This window comes from Mastomys coucha, unplaced genomic scaffold (assembly GCF_008632895.1).
Source record: "Mastomys coucha isolate ucsf_1 unplaced genomic scaffold, UCSF_Mcou_1 pScaffold8, whole genome shotgun sequence".
Taxonomy (NCBI): Eukaryota; Metazoa; Chordata; class Mammalia; order Rodentia; family Muridae; genus Mastomys; species Mastomys coucha.
The window spans coordinates 29,423,536-29,442,579 of record NW_022196914.1 but is presented as its reverse complement, the minus strand read 5'-3'; the positions used below and the strand labels follow the sequence as shown (position 1 = coordinate 29,442,579).

The window sequence follows — 19,044 nt, the reverse complement described above, 5'->3', positions numbered from 1 at the left end:
GGAACTCACTCTGTAGACCAGGCTGGCCTCAAACTCAGAAATCCGCCTGCCTCTGCCTCCCATGTCCTGGGATTAAAGGCATGTGCCACCACTGCCTGGCTTATTTTGCAGTTCCATGTGCTACATTACTATTTTATACTCTAGGTTGCCTGAAATTATTTCCATACAGGTAACCTACATATTTCTGTGAGTGGAATGTCCAATACTACACACTTCAGGACAAAGTAAGATTTTTTTTTTTAATTTAATCTTTTTTTATTTATTTATTTTACACTCCAGATGTTCTCCCCACCCGCTGTCCACCCTCCAACTCTTCCATATCCCATACTTCTTCCCCCTACTCTCTAACCCCCTCCAACCTCCACCCTCCTGTCTCCACGGGGATGTCTCCACCACTTACCCCATACCCAACCAGACCTCTAAACTCCCTGGGGCATTCAGTCTCTCCAGGGTTAGGTGCATCTTCTCTGACTGAAACCAAATCAAGCAGTATATGTGTTAGGGGCCTCACATCAGCTGGTGAATGCTGAATGGTTGGTGGTCCAGTGTCTGCGAGATCCCGGGGGTCCAGGTTAATTGACCCGTAGGAGGGGGTCCTCCAACAGGGTTGCCCTCCTCCTCATCTTGTTCCAGCTTTCCCCTAATTCAACCCCAGGGGCCAGCTGCTTCTGTCCATTGGTTGGGTGCAAATATCTGCATCTGACTCTTTCAGCTGCTTGTTGGGTCTTCTGGAGTGTGGTCATGATAGGTCTCTTTTTGTGAGCACTCCATAGCCTCAGTAATAGTGTCGGGGCCTTGGGACCTCCCCTTGAGCTGGATCCCACTTTTCCTCCACTGGACCTTCTTTTCCTCAGACTCCTGTCCATTTCCATCCCTGCAGTTCTTTCAGACAGGAACAATTATGGATCAGAGTTTTGACTGTGGGAAAGATATTTAAAAAAAAAAGTATGAACTTTAGTTCTGAACATCAGGACTGTATGTCTTTTATGAGCAAATGTGAGTCTCATATTTTCATGTCTTACTGTTTTATCTCATGAATGAGTATTCTTGTAAATAGGCTAGCTTTATGATATACTCATTGACAGAAATGCTACCTTTAGAAAAACTGTCTTTTATACATGAACTTGAAAGTTTTTCATAAGTCTGTGTTTTCAGGGAGTCTACTTGCTTGTTATGAAAATGTAACATAAAGTACTGTCTTCAGCTCTTGAAATGTATTATTTCACATTGCTATAAATGGTAAACGAGTTATGAAACAAATCTTTTCAAACCTCCAAAACGAAAACTCTATTCTTAATGTAAAAACTGTGCATTTCTACATCCATTTAATTTAAGGCAAGTGAAATTAACAAGCAGATATCCAGGTTTGGCTACTATAGCTGAATAAGGATGTCTCCCTGGGGATCCTTGTATTTGATTACTTGGTTCCCAGTTGGTGGTGTGGCCTTGCTGCAGGCAGCACATAACTGGGATCAGGCTTTCAGAGTTCAAATCCTGCCTGCACTGTTAATTTGTTTCTCTGCCTCATGGTTTGTATTCCCACATTGAGCCTAAGCTTCTTCTCTAGCCATCATTCCTGCTATTAGCTTTCATTTGGTCCTCTGTGATGGACTCAGTGTCCTGGAACCATAAGCCTAACTTAAGTCTTTCTTCTGTAAATTGCCTTGCTCATAGTATTTTACCACAGCAACAGAAAAGTACCCAATTTAGATACATTTTACTTTCTGAATATGTCTGATCAAAGAGTTTGTCTAGTGGGCTTATTTCTGTTAGCATAAGAGTTTCCATTATTACTGATGGCATTATTGATTCCTTAGCCATTTAACTTTGGGTATGGCTTCAGTGTTTCTATATTCTACTTTTGTCTTCACCTATCAGTAGAAGTTTGTTATTTTTATCTACAGTATTTTCTGAATTTCACTACAGATAATATAGTATGGAAATATATTATAGTTTCCTATTTATCTGTAAAAATATGAGTAACTCTTCATATTAAAGATAAGCATTATAAACATAAAGAATGTTGCTTGTATCTCATTCATATCTCACCTTTTCCTCACCAGAGGGAAAGCCCTATAAATGTCAAGAATTTGACAAGACCTTTGATTGGAACTCACTCCTTATTCAGCACCAGAGAGTTCATCCTGTGGAGAAACCCTACAAATGTGAAGAATGTGGGAAGGTCTTTAGTGCTCACTCAGCACTTTCTATACATCAGAGAATCCATACAGGAGAGAAACCCTACAAGTGTGAAGAATGTGGCAAGGCCTTTAGTACTCGCTCAGCACTTTATATACACAAGAAAATTCATTCTGGAGACAAACCCTACAAGTGTGAGGAGTGTGCAAAAGCGTTTTATTTCCCTTCATTACTTAAGCAGCATCAAAGAACTCATTCTGCAGAGAATCTCTGCCGGTGTGAGGAATGTGGCAAAGCCTTCTATTTACCTTCATTCCTGAAGCAACATCAAAGAATTCATTCTGCAGAGAATCCTTACAGGTGTGAAGAATGTGGCAAAGCCTTTTCTTATCCCTCGACCTTAAAGCAACATCAAAGAATTCATTCTGGAGAGAAACCATACCGTTGTGAAGAATGTGGCAAAGCATTCCGTAGGTCAACATACTTTCACCAACACCAAAGAATTCATACTGGAGAGAAACCCTACCAGTGTGAAGAGTGTGGGAAAACATTCTACTATCGTTCAAACCTGAAGGGACATCAGATTATTCATTCTGGAGTGAAACCCTACAAGTGTGAAGTATGTGGGAGCATGTTTAGAACTAGCTCAGACCTTTCTAAGCATCAGAGAATTCATGCTGAAGTAAAGCTGTACAGTTGTGAGGAATGTGGAAAAGCCTTCTCTACTCATTCATACCTCATTCGGCACAAATTAGGCCATTCGAGAGAGAAGCCATACAAATGTGAAGAGTGTGGCAAAACATTTTGTTACCCTTCGATCCTTAAGGAACATCAAAGAATTCATTCTGGAGTGAAGCCTTACAATTGTGAAATATGTGGCAGCATGTTTAGAACTCGCTCTGAACTTTCTAAGCATCAGAGAATTCATGCTGAAGTGAAGCTCTACAACTGTGAGGAGTGTGGGAAAGCCTTTTCCACTCATTCATACCTTATGAGGCATAGACTTGGTCATTCTGGAGAGAAGCCCTACAAATGTGAAGAATGTGGGAAATCCTATAGCTACCCTTCACTCCTTAAGGAACATCAAAGAATTCATTCTCAAAATCCCTACAAGTGTGATGTGTGTGGGAAGGTTTTTTGTACTCGCTCAGGACGTTCTAAACACCAGAGAATTCATACCGGAGAGAAACCGTACAAGTGTGAAGAATGTGGAAAGGGATTCTCTACTCATTCATACCTTACTCTGCACAAATTACTTCATACTGGAGAGAAACCTTTCAAATGGGAAGAATGTGGTGAGGTTTTCTATACTTGCTGAAGACTTAATAAGCACCAGGAAATTCACATTGGAGAAAATCCCACTAAGGTAAAGAATGTGTCAAAACTCTTTGCTGTACTTCAGACTTTAAGTAATACTACAAAAATTCATACTAAAGAGAAACCATACTTTAATTGTTAAGGCTTTGTTAGATACAAGGTACTTCCTACTGTAGAAAGACTTTACAGATGTGAAGAATGTGGCCAAATGTTTTACCATACTTCAGACTTTAACAACCAACAAAGGGCTCATTCTCAAAAGAATCCCTTCAAGTGTGAAGTATGTGACAAGGTATTATGTGCTACCTTGAGCTTTCTGTCTACTAGAATATTTATCCTGGAGAGAAACTCTGCAAGTATGAAAAATTTGGAAATTCCCTTTTAACCCATTCATCCTTGATTCTGATCAGTCTTGGCAAAGTTTGGGGCGAGTGTTGTTTTTTTTTGTTTTGTTTTACGATAATTGTGCTCAGACCTGTTCATTGTGGGAGGAACCAAACCATCTAGGATCCTGGATTGTATAAGAAAAGAAAGTGAACTGAGAACAACCGTTCCTCTGTCTTCCTCTGCTTTCTGACTGTCGAAGCAATATGAACTGCTGCTTCAGCTCCTGCTGCCCTAAATTTCTCACCTTTATTCACAGTGTCGTGATTTGAACGAGAAATGTACCCTGTAGTCTTAAGCATTTGAATATTTGTTCCCCGAGTTGTGGCTCTATTTGGAGAGATTTAGAAGTAGGTCACTAGAGGTGAACTTTGTGAATAAAAAGCTCCCTCTGCATCCAGTTGGCTTTCTCTGCTTCCTGTTTACCCCTGAGGATGTGAGCTCTCAGCTTCCTGCTTCAGCCACCCTGCAGCTTGTGCCATGCCCTCCCTCTGTCGTGAACTTTGATCCTTTCTGTACCATAAGCTGAAGTAAAGTCATTCCTCTATAAGTTGACTGGTCATGGTGTTTAATCACAAGAGAAAAGTAGCTAATAAAAACATTGCCCTTGTACCAGGAACAGTATTAAACCGTTTCTACTACATTGCGTGTGTAAGGGTATTTTATCATAACAAGAGGGAAAATAAGGCTGCAAGCCAAAGAAAAGTAAAACAATTGATATTTAATGGTATATACCATGATCTTTTGTTCCTACTTCTTGTGTTGTCCCTTCTCCCTTTTGTCCCTGTCTTAACATGCTCTTTTCCAAAACTACTTCCTTTCTCTATACACACACACACACACACACACACACAAACACACACATGAGCATCACAAATATAGTAACTTAATTACTGTGGTATTCTTTTTCTGCAAAATTTTGAGACCATATGTGCTATATTCATGTTGGTACAAATGTAATGTTAGTGTTTATAACACCTTTGTGTTTTTTTTTTTTTTTTTAAAACAGGGTCTCTCTTGTGTAGTCCTGGCTGTCCTAGAACTTGCTCTGTAGAACAGGCTGGACTCAAACTCAGAGATCTGCCTGCGTCTGCATCCCAAATGCTGGGATTAAAGGCATGTACCAGCACTGCCAGGCACCATTTTGCATTTTTAATATTAAGTTATTGTCCCTTATACAGTTCAAATTAATTTTTCTATAGGATGAAAGACAAAGACCTAATCTCATCTTCTCATCAGTGCATATCTTAGTTATGCCCCCTGTAATTGTTGAAAAGGCTATCCGTTCCCCTGCATGGTTTTCACCGTGTAGGTTGTTGCCGTATTGGTTCAAATCTGCATTTTTACTTTACATTACATTAGTCTATGTGGTTTTTTGGTTTTTGTCTATATGGGTTTTTGTTTTTTGTGTTTTGCTTTGTTTTATTTTGTATGAGTACCTTGCAGCTCTTTTCATTATGGCTCTGATGTATACTTTGAGGTCTGCTATAGATTGTATTGTCTGTGGTCTTTTGTGTTCCTAGGTGAGTTCTTTTTTTTTCCCTAGTTCTATGATAAATGTCATTGAAAGTTTGCGCTGGATTGCATTGACTATGTAGATGTCTTTTATCAGTATTGCCATTTTCGCAGTGTGAGCTCTGCCAATCCATGAAATGTGGTATCTTTCTATCATCTAATGTCTTCCTTTGGAAGATCTTTTCAGTATTTAAAAATTTTGCTAATAGGAGGAGCTCCAGGCTTGCTGGAGCTACATAATGAGAGCATCTCACAAACAGAAAGAAAGCTTTCACCACATTGGTTAGTCCTACCCCTAGATGAATTCTCCTCCTTTTCTTCTTCCTCCTCTCCCTCCTCCCCCTCCTCTTCTTTCTCATTCTCTCATTATGAATGGACATTTTTTTCCTGCTTTCTTTCTTAGAATGTGTTGATTTTATAAGCTGCTATTTTATTAAAAGTATCAGATTCACATACTGGTATGTTAGAGGTCTTTTAAATAAAGAATCATGTCATCTGAATATAAGGATAGTTTAACTTCAGATTTAATTTTTAATTTTTGTACTTTTGCTCTATATTGTCTTAATTCTATAGTTAACAATTAGAGCACAGTATTCAATAGGAATCAAAATAGGTAACCCTTGTCTCTGAGATTTTACAGGAAATGTTTTCATTAAGTAATGAAATTGTTCTCTACTTACTAAAGGTTGGCTATCAGTTTGTCATGCACTAACTTTATCTTGGTGAGAAATGTTCCATCTATTCCTAGTTTCTTCCTCCATGTGTTGTGTAGCTCACCAGGTACCTTTTCTGCATCCATTGAAATGCTAATGTGATTTCTGTTTTTATGTCTATTAATGTGCAGCATTGTATATTGTTTTGCAAATGTTAAGCCAATCTTAGGAGGTAAAATCCAACTAGTTGTGATGTATAGTAACTGGGAATATATTTCAGAAGTTTTTAGGTTTGGGGTTTTTTGTTTGTTTGGAGAGGTATCTAAACATTCATTATGCATAGTAGTATGATATGGTATTTGTGTGTGTGTGTGTGTGTAAAGTTTTATTATTATTTTTATACTGGCTCCTAAGAATTAGCATGGTAGTTTCCTTCTGTTTCTATTTTGTGAAAGAATGTGAATAGTGGGCCATTAAATCTTGAGAGCTTGGTAGAACTTTGCAGTAAATCTACCTGGTCCTCGACTCTACTTCATGTTTATATTTTTAGTTCCTGCTTCTGGCTCCTTATTGTTATAGGACTGGATAGGATATCTACGTCTTCTGGCTTTATGTTTACTCAGTTGTAAATATTTAGAACTGTATTTATTTCTTCTAACATTTCTAAATTGTCTCCTTTTTATTTCTTAGTCTCCCCCTTCCCTCCTTTCTTTTTTCCTTTTTTTTTCTCTCTGTTCTTTCCCTTCCTCCACCCTCATCCCCCTGTCTATTTCTATTTGTTTTGCTAGGATTTGGTGAATCTTGTCTGTCTTATAAAGAAAGTAACCCGGTATTTGCTTAGTTCTGTATATTTTTTTTTTATCATGTCTCTACTTCATGAATTTTAGTCCTTGTTTTTTGTTTTTTATTTTTAGTATATATTATTTATACTTTATGTCAATTTCTGTATTTTGATTTGGCTTCTCTTCTCCAACTTGGAGATGCATCATTACATTACTTATTTGAGATCTCTCTGATATTTCAGTTAAGAATTTTAGTGTAACCTTTCTTTTTAGGATTGCCTTCCTCTTGGATTCATTTACTGAGCCACTGTTCAATTAAACATATATATCTTTTTAGTCACTAATTAGTTGTCCACTTTCTGAGGGTAGTCTTTCTGTTTCTACTTTTAGTACACTATGCTCTGCTAGGATGTTCAGAATTATTTCTTTTCTGTTTTCATAAATGCTTGGTTGTAGCCTATAATTTGGTTCATTTTAGAGACTGTTCCTTGTGACCCTATCAGAATGCATAATCTTTGTCTGTTCTTTGTAATGTTCTATAGATATTGTTTAAATCCAGCTGATATTTTGAGCATTTCTCTTTGGAGTTTCTTACACATGGATTTGGAGGTACAGAAATCTGACTCAAAACAAATATTGCTACATCTATCTTTGAGTAACTAGACATATTATCTTCCTATACTCTACATTTTTATTGCCTTTTACTTGGCTCTCTTGCTTTATAGACATTGTTTATATGTCTGGCTAAATCAATTAGTTCTGTCAAAGCCTTTCTACTTTATGATCTTGCCCAACCAAAGGGCTCAGCAAAGCCATTAAAGCTGCATGCGGGTCTTCAGATCCCTGAAGTATCAACCTCTTACATCAAGTTCTCTAAAAACATAGTTCTATTTATGTTCCCAATGAACTGGGGTTCAAATATAGCCTTTGTTATTACTGGGCCCCTCACTCTCTATGATCCTCTGGTACCTCAGATAAAGATAGACAGTTGTTTTGCATGGCTCTAGAAAGCCGGTTCATCAGGGATGATTTCTCCCATATTGTACCAGCTTATGAAGCCTTTGCTTTTAGGAACGGTGAGTGGTTGTATTGCTCTGTTTCTCTGCCACCACAGCTGATCCCATCTACTCAGATGTCTCACAGTCTCACTTAGCCAGGCTGTAGCAGGCTCTTTCACTCTAGCTTGAAAGTCTTTCTTTGCTAATTCCAGTTCAAGTGCTAAGTATTTCCCGATTACACTACTTCCTTTTATTGGCCATTGCTACACCTCTGCCTGTGTGTTAGATCACAGATTTTGCTTTTTTGTTTTTGTTTTCTTTTGTTGTGTTTTGAGCATCAAAGGCAGGACTTGAGGAGTGCCATCTGTCACTTTCCCCATATCTCCTGAGAGGTGTTCACTATGACTTTTATCTTGTTTTTCTTTTGGCTGCTAAGCTGTTAAGAAAGGGCAAGCCAAGGCACTTCTCTTATCCTCTCTTTTCCCTGGTTTACTTACCAGATCAGAGGCTAAGGTGGAGAATGTTATCCCTAACTTCCTAAATGTATGGCACTCTTGGGTCCATTTCTTATTACACACTACAGAGACCAGGCAACCTCTGTAGCTGCTTGCCAGCCATCTCAACCCTTGATTTTACCATCAGAGGATGCAAAAATTGCCTCTAGACCTTTAACTTCGTTCAAGATATCTCCATATCCAAATGGTGGACCACATTCATCAATTAGGCATGCCACCCCATAGCTCCTAGACAAAGATTGCCATTCTGGAATTCTTCCCATAGGCACATCTAATCCTGATTGTTCAACCTTAGTTGCATGTCTTCCTTACTGTAGGAAGAACCATTCCGCCACTGTCAACATAGGAAAGTCTGGCTATATTAAATTTTGTTCTTGAATGTTCCCCCTCAACCTGATCAGCCTTAGTTTCTTGCCTTGCTGCCTATAGCCAGTACCATGCACACTTTTCTCCCCAAATTATTGGTTTTGTTGTATCCCTTTTGAGGCACCAGCTATGTTGTGTGACAGACATTTTCTTGAGAGATGCAAAAGGTCAACACATGTATGTACACACACATGCAGACACAGACAAAAACATACATCTACAACACCCTGGCTGTCTGAGGCTTAGTATTGGGTGGAGAGACAGGAAGTGTGTTATTAGGTTGACAGGATAACAGCACCCATGCTACTGCAACAGTATGGTTGCCTTAAAAAAAAACCTGAACAACAATAACAGCAATGGACATGCTAAAATGGGAGTTCACTGAGAGAGAGCTAGAAGCAACTAATTAGTGCTATAAGAGGGAGAATTAATCTTCCTCAGAGAGATGTCTGCTAATTAGTTATCCAAAAACCACGTGATCAATCATGAATATAAAAGTAACCCTGAATGGGCTCAGCAGGTTGCATTTCCATATTCATTCACTTACATATATGTAACATTAATAAAGAGGCCATGAATTTGAGGGGGAGGGAGGAAGAATATGGGAAGCTTGGAAGGAGGAGGGGAAAAATAATGTAATTACATTTTCACCTTTTATTACAAAAAATAAATTTGAAAGAGAAAAGTATATTGTATGAAATTCTCAAAGACTAAGAACAATATTAAAAACAATAGCATAAGCATTAGTGCAAAATATAATGTCTGCTTGCAGAATGTGGTACTGATGTTCATATTAGGAAATGTATCCTTGTGATGGTGGTAATGTCTGCTTGTAGAATGTGGTATTGATATTGATTAATCAGCAAGTCTATCCTTGTGATGATGGTAATGTCTGCTTGCAGAATGTGGTACTAATGTTGATTAATCAGCAAGTGTATCCTTATGATGGTGGAAAGGATGACAGGTAAATCTGTCTTTTGAGCAGGTTGTAACTTTAAAATTACTGTGCAGTAACACTGACCAGTGCACATTTCCTAACTGTATTTTCACTAAGTCCTTGGTAAAACTGTAACTATCTTGCCAGGTTCTAACTTGCAGTCTAGTATTAGAGCTTCCTCTTTACCACAGTCTGTATTATTAATTTTCCTGTGTCTATTACAATATAAAGACTCCAGTCCTGTCACCTAGTACGAACTCAAGTCGTGATGAGTTATTGAAGTTTTTAAGAAGACCAGAACAAGAGTGGCTTCTGACAATGGCAAGTACCATCCTTCTAGTGTCTCTGCTTAGAAACCAGTGTTTCTCTTTCATGTGTAAACACTTATTTCTGATAGTTTATGTATAACTGATCTCAAGGATTACAATCCCAGGAGTTGCAGTATCATGAGTATAAAAGTAACACTGAATGGACAAACAGGAGACAGTAAAGAGAGGACGGGGGACACATTAATCCATGCAGCTGTGATAGTTTCTTTATTCCAGGTAGCTCATTGTATATCCCAAGAACTCAGTTCTGATTTCTTCTTATTCAGGGAATCATCCTGTGTCCTGAGTTGTAGGAACTGAGGGAAGCTTAAGGAAGAGCATCCTGGACTTTCAGGATATTGTCACTCAGGCACAATTTCATAATTAGACAAGAGTCAAGACACTAAGCAATGCAGACTAAGCCTTAAGAAGGTGAAGTATACACTAATGCTGGATCAAGAGTCAATACATTCAGCACACTACCTCAAGACAAGTCAACCCCTACCACGGAGCCATGTGACTCTCTATCTGAGAAAAGAACACAGGACCACAGTTCCTTGTAGTGAACATTTAGCCTCCATTCTGAAAACCAGGCATGGAAGGGTAAAATTATGGTTCAGTGGTCATGAAAATAAAAATTCTTAAATAGCTTAAAGGCTAAATGAATGTATGAACTGAGGAAGTGGTGGACAGATGGAAAGATGTTAAATACACGTTGGAAGTTTCTTTGTATGAAAATTCAGAAAACAGGCAATTTTTTCCCCTTATTCGCAGTCTCATTGTGTTTCCTAGCTGGCCTAAAACTTGCTATGTAGAATATTATGTTCTCAAACTCACATTGGTCCTTTTGACTGCCTGTGTTGGGATTTAAGGTATGTTCCATAATGCCCAGCCCAGAAAGCAGGACTTAAGCCTTGTACAAGTGTGCTGAACACTCCTCCAGTCCATCACCTACACAATGTTCACACTGCAATGGCTTTTGTAGCTGTGGACTCTGACTCATCGATGGCTTGCAGGGTATCATAATAGGTGAGATGAAGTCAGAGAAGAAACTCAAGGCAGGAACGGAGTCAGGAACTGAAGCAGAGACCATTGAGTACTGCTGCTTACTGGATTGTTCCCCAGGCATGGTCAGGTTGCTTTCTTATACATCCAAGTCTACCTGCTCAGTTATGGCACCACTGACAGTGTGCTGGGTCCATTACACATCAGTCATAATTCAGGGAAAATGCCAGAGACTTACCTAGAAGCCAGTGTGATGGAGGTATTTTCATGACTGAGGTTCTCTTTTCTTATATCACCCTTGTTTTTGTCAAATTGACAAAAAGATGACCAACATAGTTGACTCCTTGTTACCATGACATAAAAGCACATCCCTATTAAACCATAACTTTATCCTTTTCTTTTTACCCTCAAGACTTGATGCTAATATTCATATCACAATGTAAACTACAGTCCAACTTATAAGAGCTCCATGGTCTTTAAAAATTCAACTTTAAATTTCATCTCTTTAATATCCAATCTCTTTTTAAAAGTCTAAAGCTTCTCAACTGATAATTCTTGCAAAAATGAAAACCAAGTTATCTCTTATTCCAAGAGAGGGGAGACAGATATCAGTTACAGTTAGACCAAAGCAAATCTAAAAATTTGTAAGTCTAATAACTTAAGACAGGAACCACAGGCAGGAACTGAAGCAGAGGCTGTGGAGGAACTCTGCTTACTGGATTGATCTCCATGTCTCCCTCAGCTTGCCCTTGTTTTTTAAACTATAAAATCCAAGACCACTTGCCCAGTGGCAGCATCTCCAACAGTGGCCTGTACCTTCTCTCATCAATCATTGATCAAGAAAATGCCTCCACCTGTAGGCCAACCTAATGGAGGCATTTTCTCAACATTTCCTGTTCCCAGATGGCCAATGTGTGTTTCAAGGTGACAAAAATATAACCAACACAAAGAACTAGACTCATGAATTTATGTTATCCAGACTGCTGTTTGTTGATGTTTTTAAGTTGTTTCCATTACTTTCTTCAAAATAATGTAAGTTTAAATATTATATATCTTTTCCTCTTTTTGTCTTGTACTTTTTTGAGAGGTGTCTTCATGTAGCAAAGGCTAGCCTTGAAGTACCTATGCCCTAAGCTAGTCTTGAATACCTCATTCTCTTACTGATATCTTTCAACAACTGATAGTACAGGCATGTGCCACTATCCTGGCTTCTTCTCTTGTATAAATCCTTTCCAGTTTCTTCAGTGTTCGTAATTGGAGGTATTTATGTATTGCGTGTGTCCATGTGTTTGTGGGTACATTTGTCATGCTGTGCCTCTGCTTTTTTGAGTACAGTGTGTGAGAGTCAGTTCCTTCCTTTCACCATGTGAGTACCAACGATCTACCTCAGATAACGAGGCTGGGTACTAAGTACCTCTGTCTACTGAGCCATCTTAAAGACCTTCGTTGTCCTTTAATCTTTCTTCACACTCCTCTTACCCTTGGCAAGCATTTATGTTTCCTAGTTCTCCTTTTCTTCCCAACCCGGCCTGGTTACGCTATCTTTATTTTCACTTTATCTTCTGTGCTTTTCATACTTTATTATAAAGTTGATTTCCTTTGTTTTCAATTTTACCTTATTCTATAGTTATTGGTGATCTGCCTGCTTGGGGCCCATAGTGTGCATAAGAAGGTGAATGATTTCTTGGAACTGGAGTTATACATTGTTATCAGTCGATATGTCAGTGCTGCGAACTGCATCCTGAGCAGCCACTGCTCACATCAATGAGCCATCATTTCTCTAAACCTTGCAAGGTTGATTTCCCATAGTATTGCTTTCTTAGACAGTTAATATGCTAATTTATTTTTATTATTTAGTTGTTTGAATTCTTCTTCAGATTATTAAGATTAACCCAAGTAACATATTCAGTTTTGGAAGTGCTTTTGTTTTTATTTCTTGGGTTTTGTTTTTTCTTCTTCTGATCCACATTTCCTAGTCCTATAACTTAGAATGCCTATTTATATTTGGGCTTTGAAAATAGCAGTGATCCCTCCTGGACTAGATCATTTCTAATATATCATAGACCATATTGTCCTTTAACCAATATAAGGTATAATTCTTTTCCAGTTATCATTGGCTTTATAGAGAATTTGAATTATTCACAGAGTTCACATTTTAAGTAAAATGTATTAGCAGTACACTGACAAACTGATACACCTTGTAGAGTGTACCTCAGAAATCATAAACAGAAGGAAAGTCACATATGAATGAATGGCTGCCTCACTGTTACTCTTCTTTGTTCCCATGTCACAGTGGTGTCGATAGAAGGAGCCCAAGCACCATCCTCACACAAATGCATGTCCTGTACAGTTGCACATTCTGTCATAGGCATGAAAACTTCCTGACATAAGTGAAATTAACCTTTTCTTCTTCATATTGCTACTGGTTACGGTGTTTTACCACATCAAAGAAAATGCTCACCACAACAGAAGTTGGTACCAGTTGATGAGATATTGTGACAAACAGTAGTGCATTTTTGAGAAAGATTATGGTGGCATTTGAACTTTGGGTTAGAAAGGCCATGAGTGCTCTGAGTTAAATGGGCTGTCCTGTGGTAGTTTGGAAGATAGGAATGTGAGAGAAATACAGATGATTGAGGCCCAGCTTATGAAAGCACAGATGGAAGTCTGAGAATCCCTCAAAGGTCCATTTGAATGATATTTTCAAATAAGAGACATTAACATCATGAAACCTTACTTTGCTGGAATAATTGATACTGGTCAGATGGAGCTGAGAAATTAGTGATGGTTAAGAGTAGACTAGTCTCACTGAAGAGAAGTCTCATGTTCTGTAAGCCATACTTGATCACATTTCTGGAGCAAAGGCAAGAGCCTTCCAACAGCTGTCATGCACCCAGGTGTATGGGAATGAAGGAGACAGAGAACAGAGTGGAACACCAGAAAGCCAACAGAAGACCAGACTTTTCCATTGCATTGAAGCATGATGATGTAGTAGAAATCATAATTAGATCTTTCCTTTTGTGTTCCTTGCCAGCAAAGGAGGACATCTTCCAGGACATCAACTGTGAATGATGCTTCAGTTCTCTGAACAGTCCTTTCTTGGCAGTGAGCTCTGCTGTGTATACAGGGATGCTAAAACTGCCATTTACAGGGGAACTTGATTGATTTTTTTTTCATAATTTGTTATCTTTTCAGGTCTTTATTTTCTTGTGAAATATAACATAAGGTTTTCTGTCTTAAATACTTCAAATGTATTATTGATAGCATTATGCACAATCTGTTTGTTATACAGAAAGTCTTTTTTGTAACTTAAGAAATTGAAATTCCAACTTAGGATATAAATTATAGCTGAGCAGTGGTGGTGCATGCCTTTAATACCAGCACTCAAGAAGCAGAGGCAGGAAGTTCTCTGTGAGTTTCAGGTTAGCCTGGTCTACAGAGTGAGTTCCAGGACATCCAGGGCTACAAAGAGAAGCCGTGTGTCAAAACAAAACAAAACAAAACAAAATAAACCAAACTAACTAACTAACAAGCAAATGTTCTAGATTTGCTTTTTATGTCCATCCAATCTCACACAGTCACCATTAACTTTCTTTTCCCCAAGTTTGGCTGCTTTATCTTTTATGTATATATCTAGTCATATAATTTTCTTTTCTTTTAAATGGGTTTACTTCTGAAAGTATAGTGAGGTTAAGAGCTTTCATTGTTATCAATATAACAACTGCCTTAGCTGTTTAACCTCAAACAATATTTTGTCACTTCTGTGTCTATTTGGTCTTCTTATGTCACTGGAATTTTATATTGTTTCCACTTACTGTATTTTATAAATTATACTATAGTGGATATAGGTGTGAAAAATTGTCTATAGTTTCTCTTTTATATATAAAAATACACATGTAATTAAAAGTATGCATACTAATGACCCACATTAAGAATGTCTCTCAACTTTTATTCATATATTAACTTTTATACACCTGGAGCAAAACCCTATACAAATAAAAAATGCTATGAAGACTTTGATTGCAACTCACTCCTTATTAACACCAGAGAATCTGCACACTAGCAAAACCCTACACATGAATTATGTAGTAAGGCCTTTAGTGTTCCCTCAGTGATTTTCTCCCCTCAGTACTTTTTGAACACTAGAAAATTCATAAAGAGGAGAAACCATTCAAGTATGAAGAATGTGAAAAAGCCTTTTCTAATCATTCACTCTTTAATCTGCAGAAAGTGAGTCACGCTGGACTGAAATTTTGCAAATGTGGAGTGTGGCACACTTTTTACTATCCTTCTTGCCTTAAGGATCATCAAAGAATTCATTCTCTGGAGAATCCCTCTAAGTGTGAAGTGTGTGGCAAGGCTTTTAAATTTTCATGGCAGCTCTCTAACCACCTATAAATCCATTCACAAGTTAGTGAAATTTCACAAGTGTGAAGAACATGGGAAAGCCTTTTGTAATTTTATATACTTTGCTTAGCACAAATTACTTCATACTGAAGATAACCTTACAAGTGTGAAGAATTTGGGAAAATGTTCTACTTTACTTCAAGCCCTAGGCAATATCAAATAATTCATTCTAGAAATAAATCCTACAAATGTGAAGACTATGATAAAATATTTTTACTATCTTCCTCTTAAGATACAACTTAAGAAACATCAACTAATTCATTATGAAGAGAAACCACACAAGTGTGATGAATATGACTACGTATTTTATAGTCATGGAGGACTGTTTAGATAGCAGATAATCCATACAAGAGAAAAGGCCCACACATAAGTGAAATGTGACTTCCAAAGGTATTGAATCCACTTCTATCCTCACCTTATTCAAATTTGTGGTCACAATGAATTCTAGTGAAAGTTAGCTGGACATTACACTTTGGATACAGATTGAATTTTGTAGAATTGGCATTTCAATACAACTAATTCTTCCTCTCCCTGAGCATAAGATGTATTTCATCCATTCAACAATTCAAGTATATGAGCTTGGGATAGAGCACATCCTCATTCAAAGCACCACACATCCCTTCTCCTTTTTATTAACCCATAAGCCTATCCCACGGAATAGTGATACCAACATACAGGGTGGCTCTTCCAACCTTAACAATCTAAAACAATCATGTGTCCATCACATTACCTGTACTTTAAGATTAACATGGCAATTTTTTTTATTAATGCACCAAAATGAAATGGCACTTTCCAACTTGCCTAAATTAAGTGGTGATCGACCATCCATGTCATTGCTGCGAGGTCACTTGGGGGGAGGAAATAATGGAGCATCACCGTAGTCATAAAGAACTGATTTAGCACTTGGTTCATGCTTGTTGAGCAAAGGCTCCTCACCCACATATCTTCCCTTCGTCAGCATCTGAAAATTCATACAAGCTATTTCACATGAGTAGCATGGAGTTTCAGTAGGGGTGTATGATGGTTAGATTCTGTCAACATGACACAACTTAAGTCTTCTAGGAAGATGGAACCTTAATTATGGAATTATCTCTACCAGACTAGCCTATAGTCTGTGCGATAATTTCTTGATCGAGGATTGATATGGGAAGGCTCAGACCACTGTGGCTGTTGCCAACCCTGGGCAGCTAGTCCTGCATTTACAATGAATCAAACTGCAAGCCAATGGGGGTAACCTGTAAATACCATATATTTCCATGTTTTCTGCTTCTGTCCTTACTTCCAGGTTTCTTCCATATGGCCTTCTGCCCTGAATTTCTTCAATGATAGTTTGTATTCATTAGGGGCATCTATTGTTGCTATAAAACATGATAACAAAAAAACAACTTGAGAAAAGGGTTTATTTCAGCTTACACTTACACTTCCATCACTCAGGGAAGTCAGTACAGGAAACTGGAGGCAGAAGTTGTGGAGGAATGCTACTTGCGTCTTCAGCCTGCTTCCTGATACTACTGAGGACCACCTTCATGGGTAAGACCCAATGCCCCATTAACACACCAGGGACAGAGCCACACGCATCAATCATTAATCAAGAAAATGCCCTAGGAATCTAGATGGAGGTGCTTTCTCATTTGAGGTATCTCTTCCCAGATAACTACCCTGTATGAAGCTGACAGAAAAATAAATAAATAAAAAAAAATCCAACCTTGATGTGGTCCATAACCTGTATGCCAAATAATCACTTTGGTGGTGGCCAAGGTGCTTTTGGTAAAGGTGTTCTTGATAGCAACAGAAAGGGAAACTGAGCCAGAGACTAAGGGAATGAGAAGGGAGGGTGCTGCTATTTGCAAGGTTGTATGTGATAAGCTGGCATATTTCTAGTTTGTGGTATGAATAAGATAACAAGTGGGGCATGCTTAAAGGCATTTCCTCCCTGACACTTACATCTCTAGAGCAGAAAACTGAGCTGGATCTTCTATGACGCTCTCTTTATTGCTTTGAATTAGAATGCTCACAAGCTAGACACTGCTAATAAAATCTCCATTTAATCCTCTCCAAGAGAGAGACTCTCAGTATTATCAGCATGTGAAGTACCACTGATGATCTGGAACCAAGCAAAGAATAATCAGCAAAGTAGTCCAGAAGGTGGGCACGCAAAAGGCACAAGTTCCATAAGGTAAATAGGAAACATTTCATATATGCATAAATAGATAGAAAATCTCTGTTTTTATAGAGAGGAACTGGTGAAATATTTGGATTAAATATAACAGCATATAATACAGTCCATTAAACAGCCTTTTATTTTTATTTTTTATTTTTTAAAACAAACACAATTTATTAAAACCAACACTTAAAATAAAGACAACACTGAAAAAGTCTGAAAGAGCAAAAAGGCTATTTCTCAGTGGAGGGGAAGACTGGCTCTGGGGCTGGAACTGCTGCTGGACTGAAATTAGGGGTTGATCTTGAGGAGCAGAAGAAGCAGCTCAGATATAGGAGAATCAAATTGATGACCAGAGCTGACAGAGCCATTCTGTAAACAAGTAGGTCCACTGTAGCAAGCTGGAGGTAACTGAGAGATACACTGTATCTAAAGACATGCTGAGACACAGGTTCCACAGCTGCTCTCAGGTGTGCTGGCTGGACTGCTGCTCCCACATGTGGCTGCAGCTCAGCATGCATCCCAGAACATCCTGGTGGATTTTGTGCTCTCCAGCTTTGGTACACAAGTTGGTTCTAGTTCCAGAGTGACTGATTTCCTTGCAGATTTACACCCACTGAATCTCAGGATCTGAGGAAGCGATTCTCCACAGATCTGAGTCTTCCTCATCCTTAGCCTGTGAATCCTTGGCCAGTTCTTCATGCAACTGTGTAAGGATCCTATTGACATGGACAATAAGATCTGGGTGTGGTATGTACACACTCAAGTAGGCCTTCAGGTATTTCAACAGGATCATGTATGTAGGCTTCTTCGCCATCAATGTTTCTAGGAAGCTTCAGAGGATACTCTTTACTTGTTCATCCATTTCAGAATAATGGTCAGAGTATGCATACGTAGAGAAGACCACAAAGAATGTCACCTCAGGAACAGCAGGTCCAGTATCTATTGGGAGGTGACAATTCTTTGGTATGTGGACAGAAAGACAGGGACAAAGTAGAGGCCCTTTCTTGCAGAGAAATCACCTGGTTGTTTACCAGGTTCACCACAGTCTCTGTGCTGATGTGTAATTCTCTACAGGGCTCCCTCAGATCCTGTGGGGCAGAAGCTTTCTCACCCTGAGGAAAGATCAATTTCAAGGTTTCAAAGGGGCAAATGTCTGCCGTATTCTATTTTGGTCTTCTCATTCCAAGGCTTCCTGAATTATTACTGTGCCAAACATAGAGGAAAGCTTGAGTGGTTACCTTGCCTGTGCTGTCCTGTTCTTGGCTGCAATTGGTTAAGATTTTTCCCTTTTGAGAAAATATCCACAGGCATCAAAGTCAAGAGTGAACCCTGTGCCTCCAGACACCACTATGTCTTGTCCTGCTGTCTTTCTTGAGGTCTGATCCTGAAGGAGACCAAAGGAAAGTAGATAATATCCTGCCCTCTCTCCTGTCTCTGCCAAGTGAGCCTGAAGGCTTTGCTCTAAACATTGGGTTGCCTGGATACTAAGGTTCTTCATTGTTAGGTCATGGTCAAGAGGGTGGTTCCATTACTGTCCCTTCTTCAACAGGACTT

General features: G+C 38.6%; 2 protein-coding genes across 4 annotated transcripts in view; both read left to right on the top strand.

Moving 5' to 3' along the window:
* LOC116083725 (zinc finger protein 420-like) overlaps window positions 1-19,044 on the top strand; it is a 36,789-nt gene that overhangs the window by 6,365 nt on the left and 11,380 nt on the right. Inside the window, exons 4-5 of one of the 3 annotated variants that reach the window (XM_031360493.1) lie at window positions 2,064-3,505; window positions 9,838-14,931. In XM_031360493.1, the coding sequence (XP_031216353.1) occupies window positions 2,064-3,457 (1,394 nt within the window). In that variant the 3' untranslated portion in view covers window positions 3,458-3,505; window positions 9,838-14,931. Of the gene's footprint in view, window positions 1-2,063; window positions 14,932-19,044 lie in introns of those variants that run through there. The other 2 variants (XM_031360492.1, XM_031360490.1) reach the window with 2 other exon arrangements.
* Window positions 3,405-19,044, top strand: part of LOC116083726 (zinc finger protein 58) — a 49,023-nt gene continuing 33,383 nt past the window's right edge. The window contains exon 1 of the mRNA XM_031360495.1: window positions 3,405-3,505. The gene's annotated coding sequence lies outside the window, so the exon portion shown is untranslated. The remainder of the gene's footprint in view (window positions 3,506-19,044) is intronic.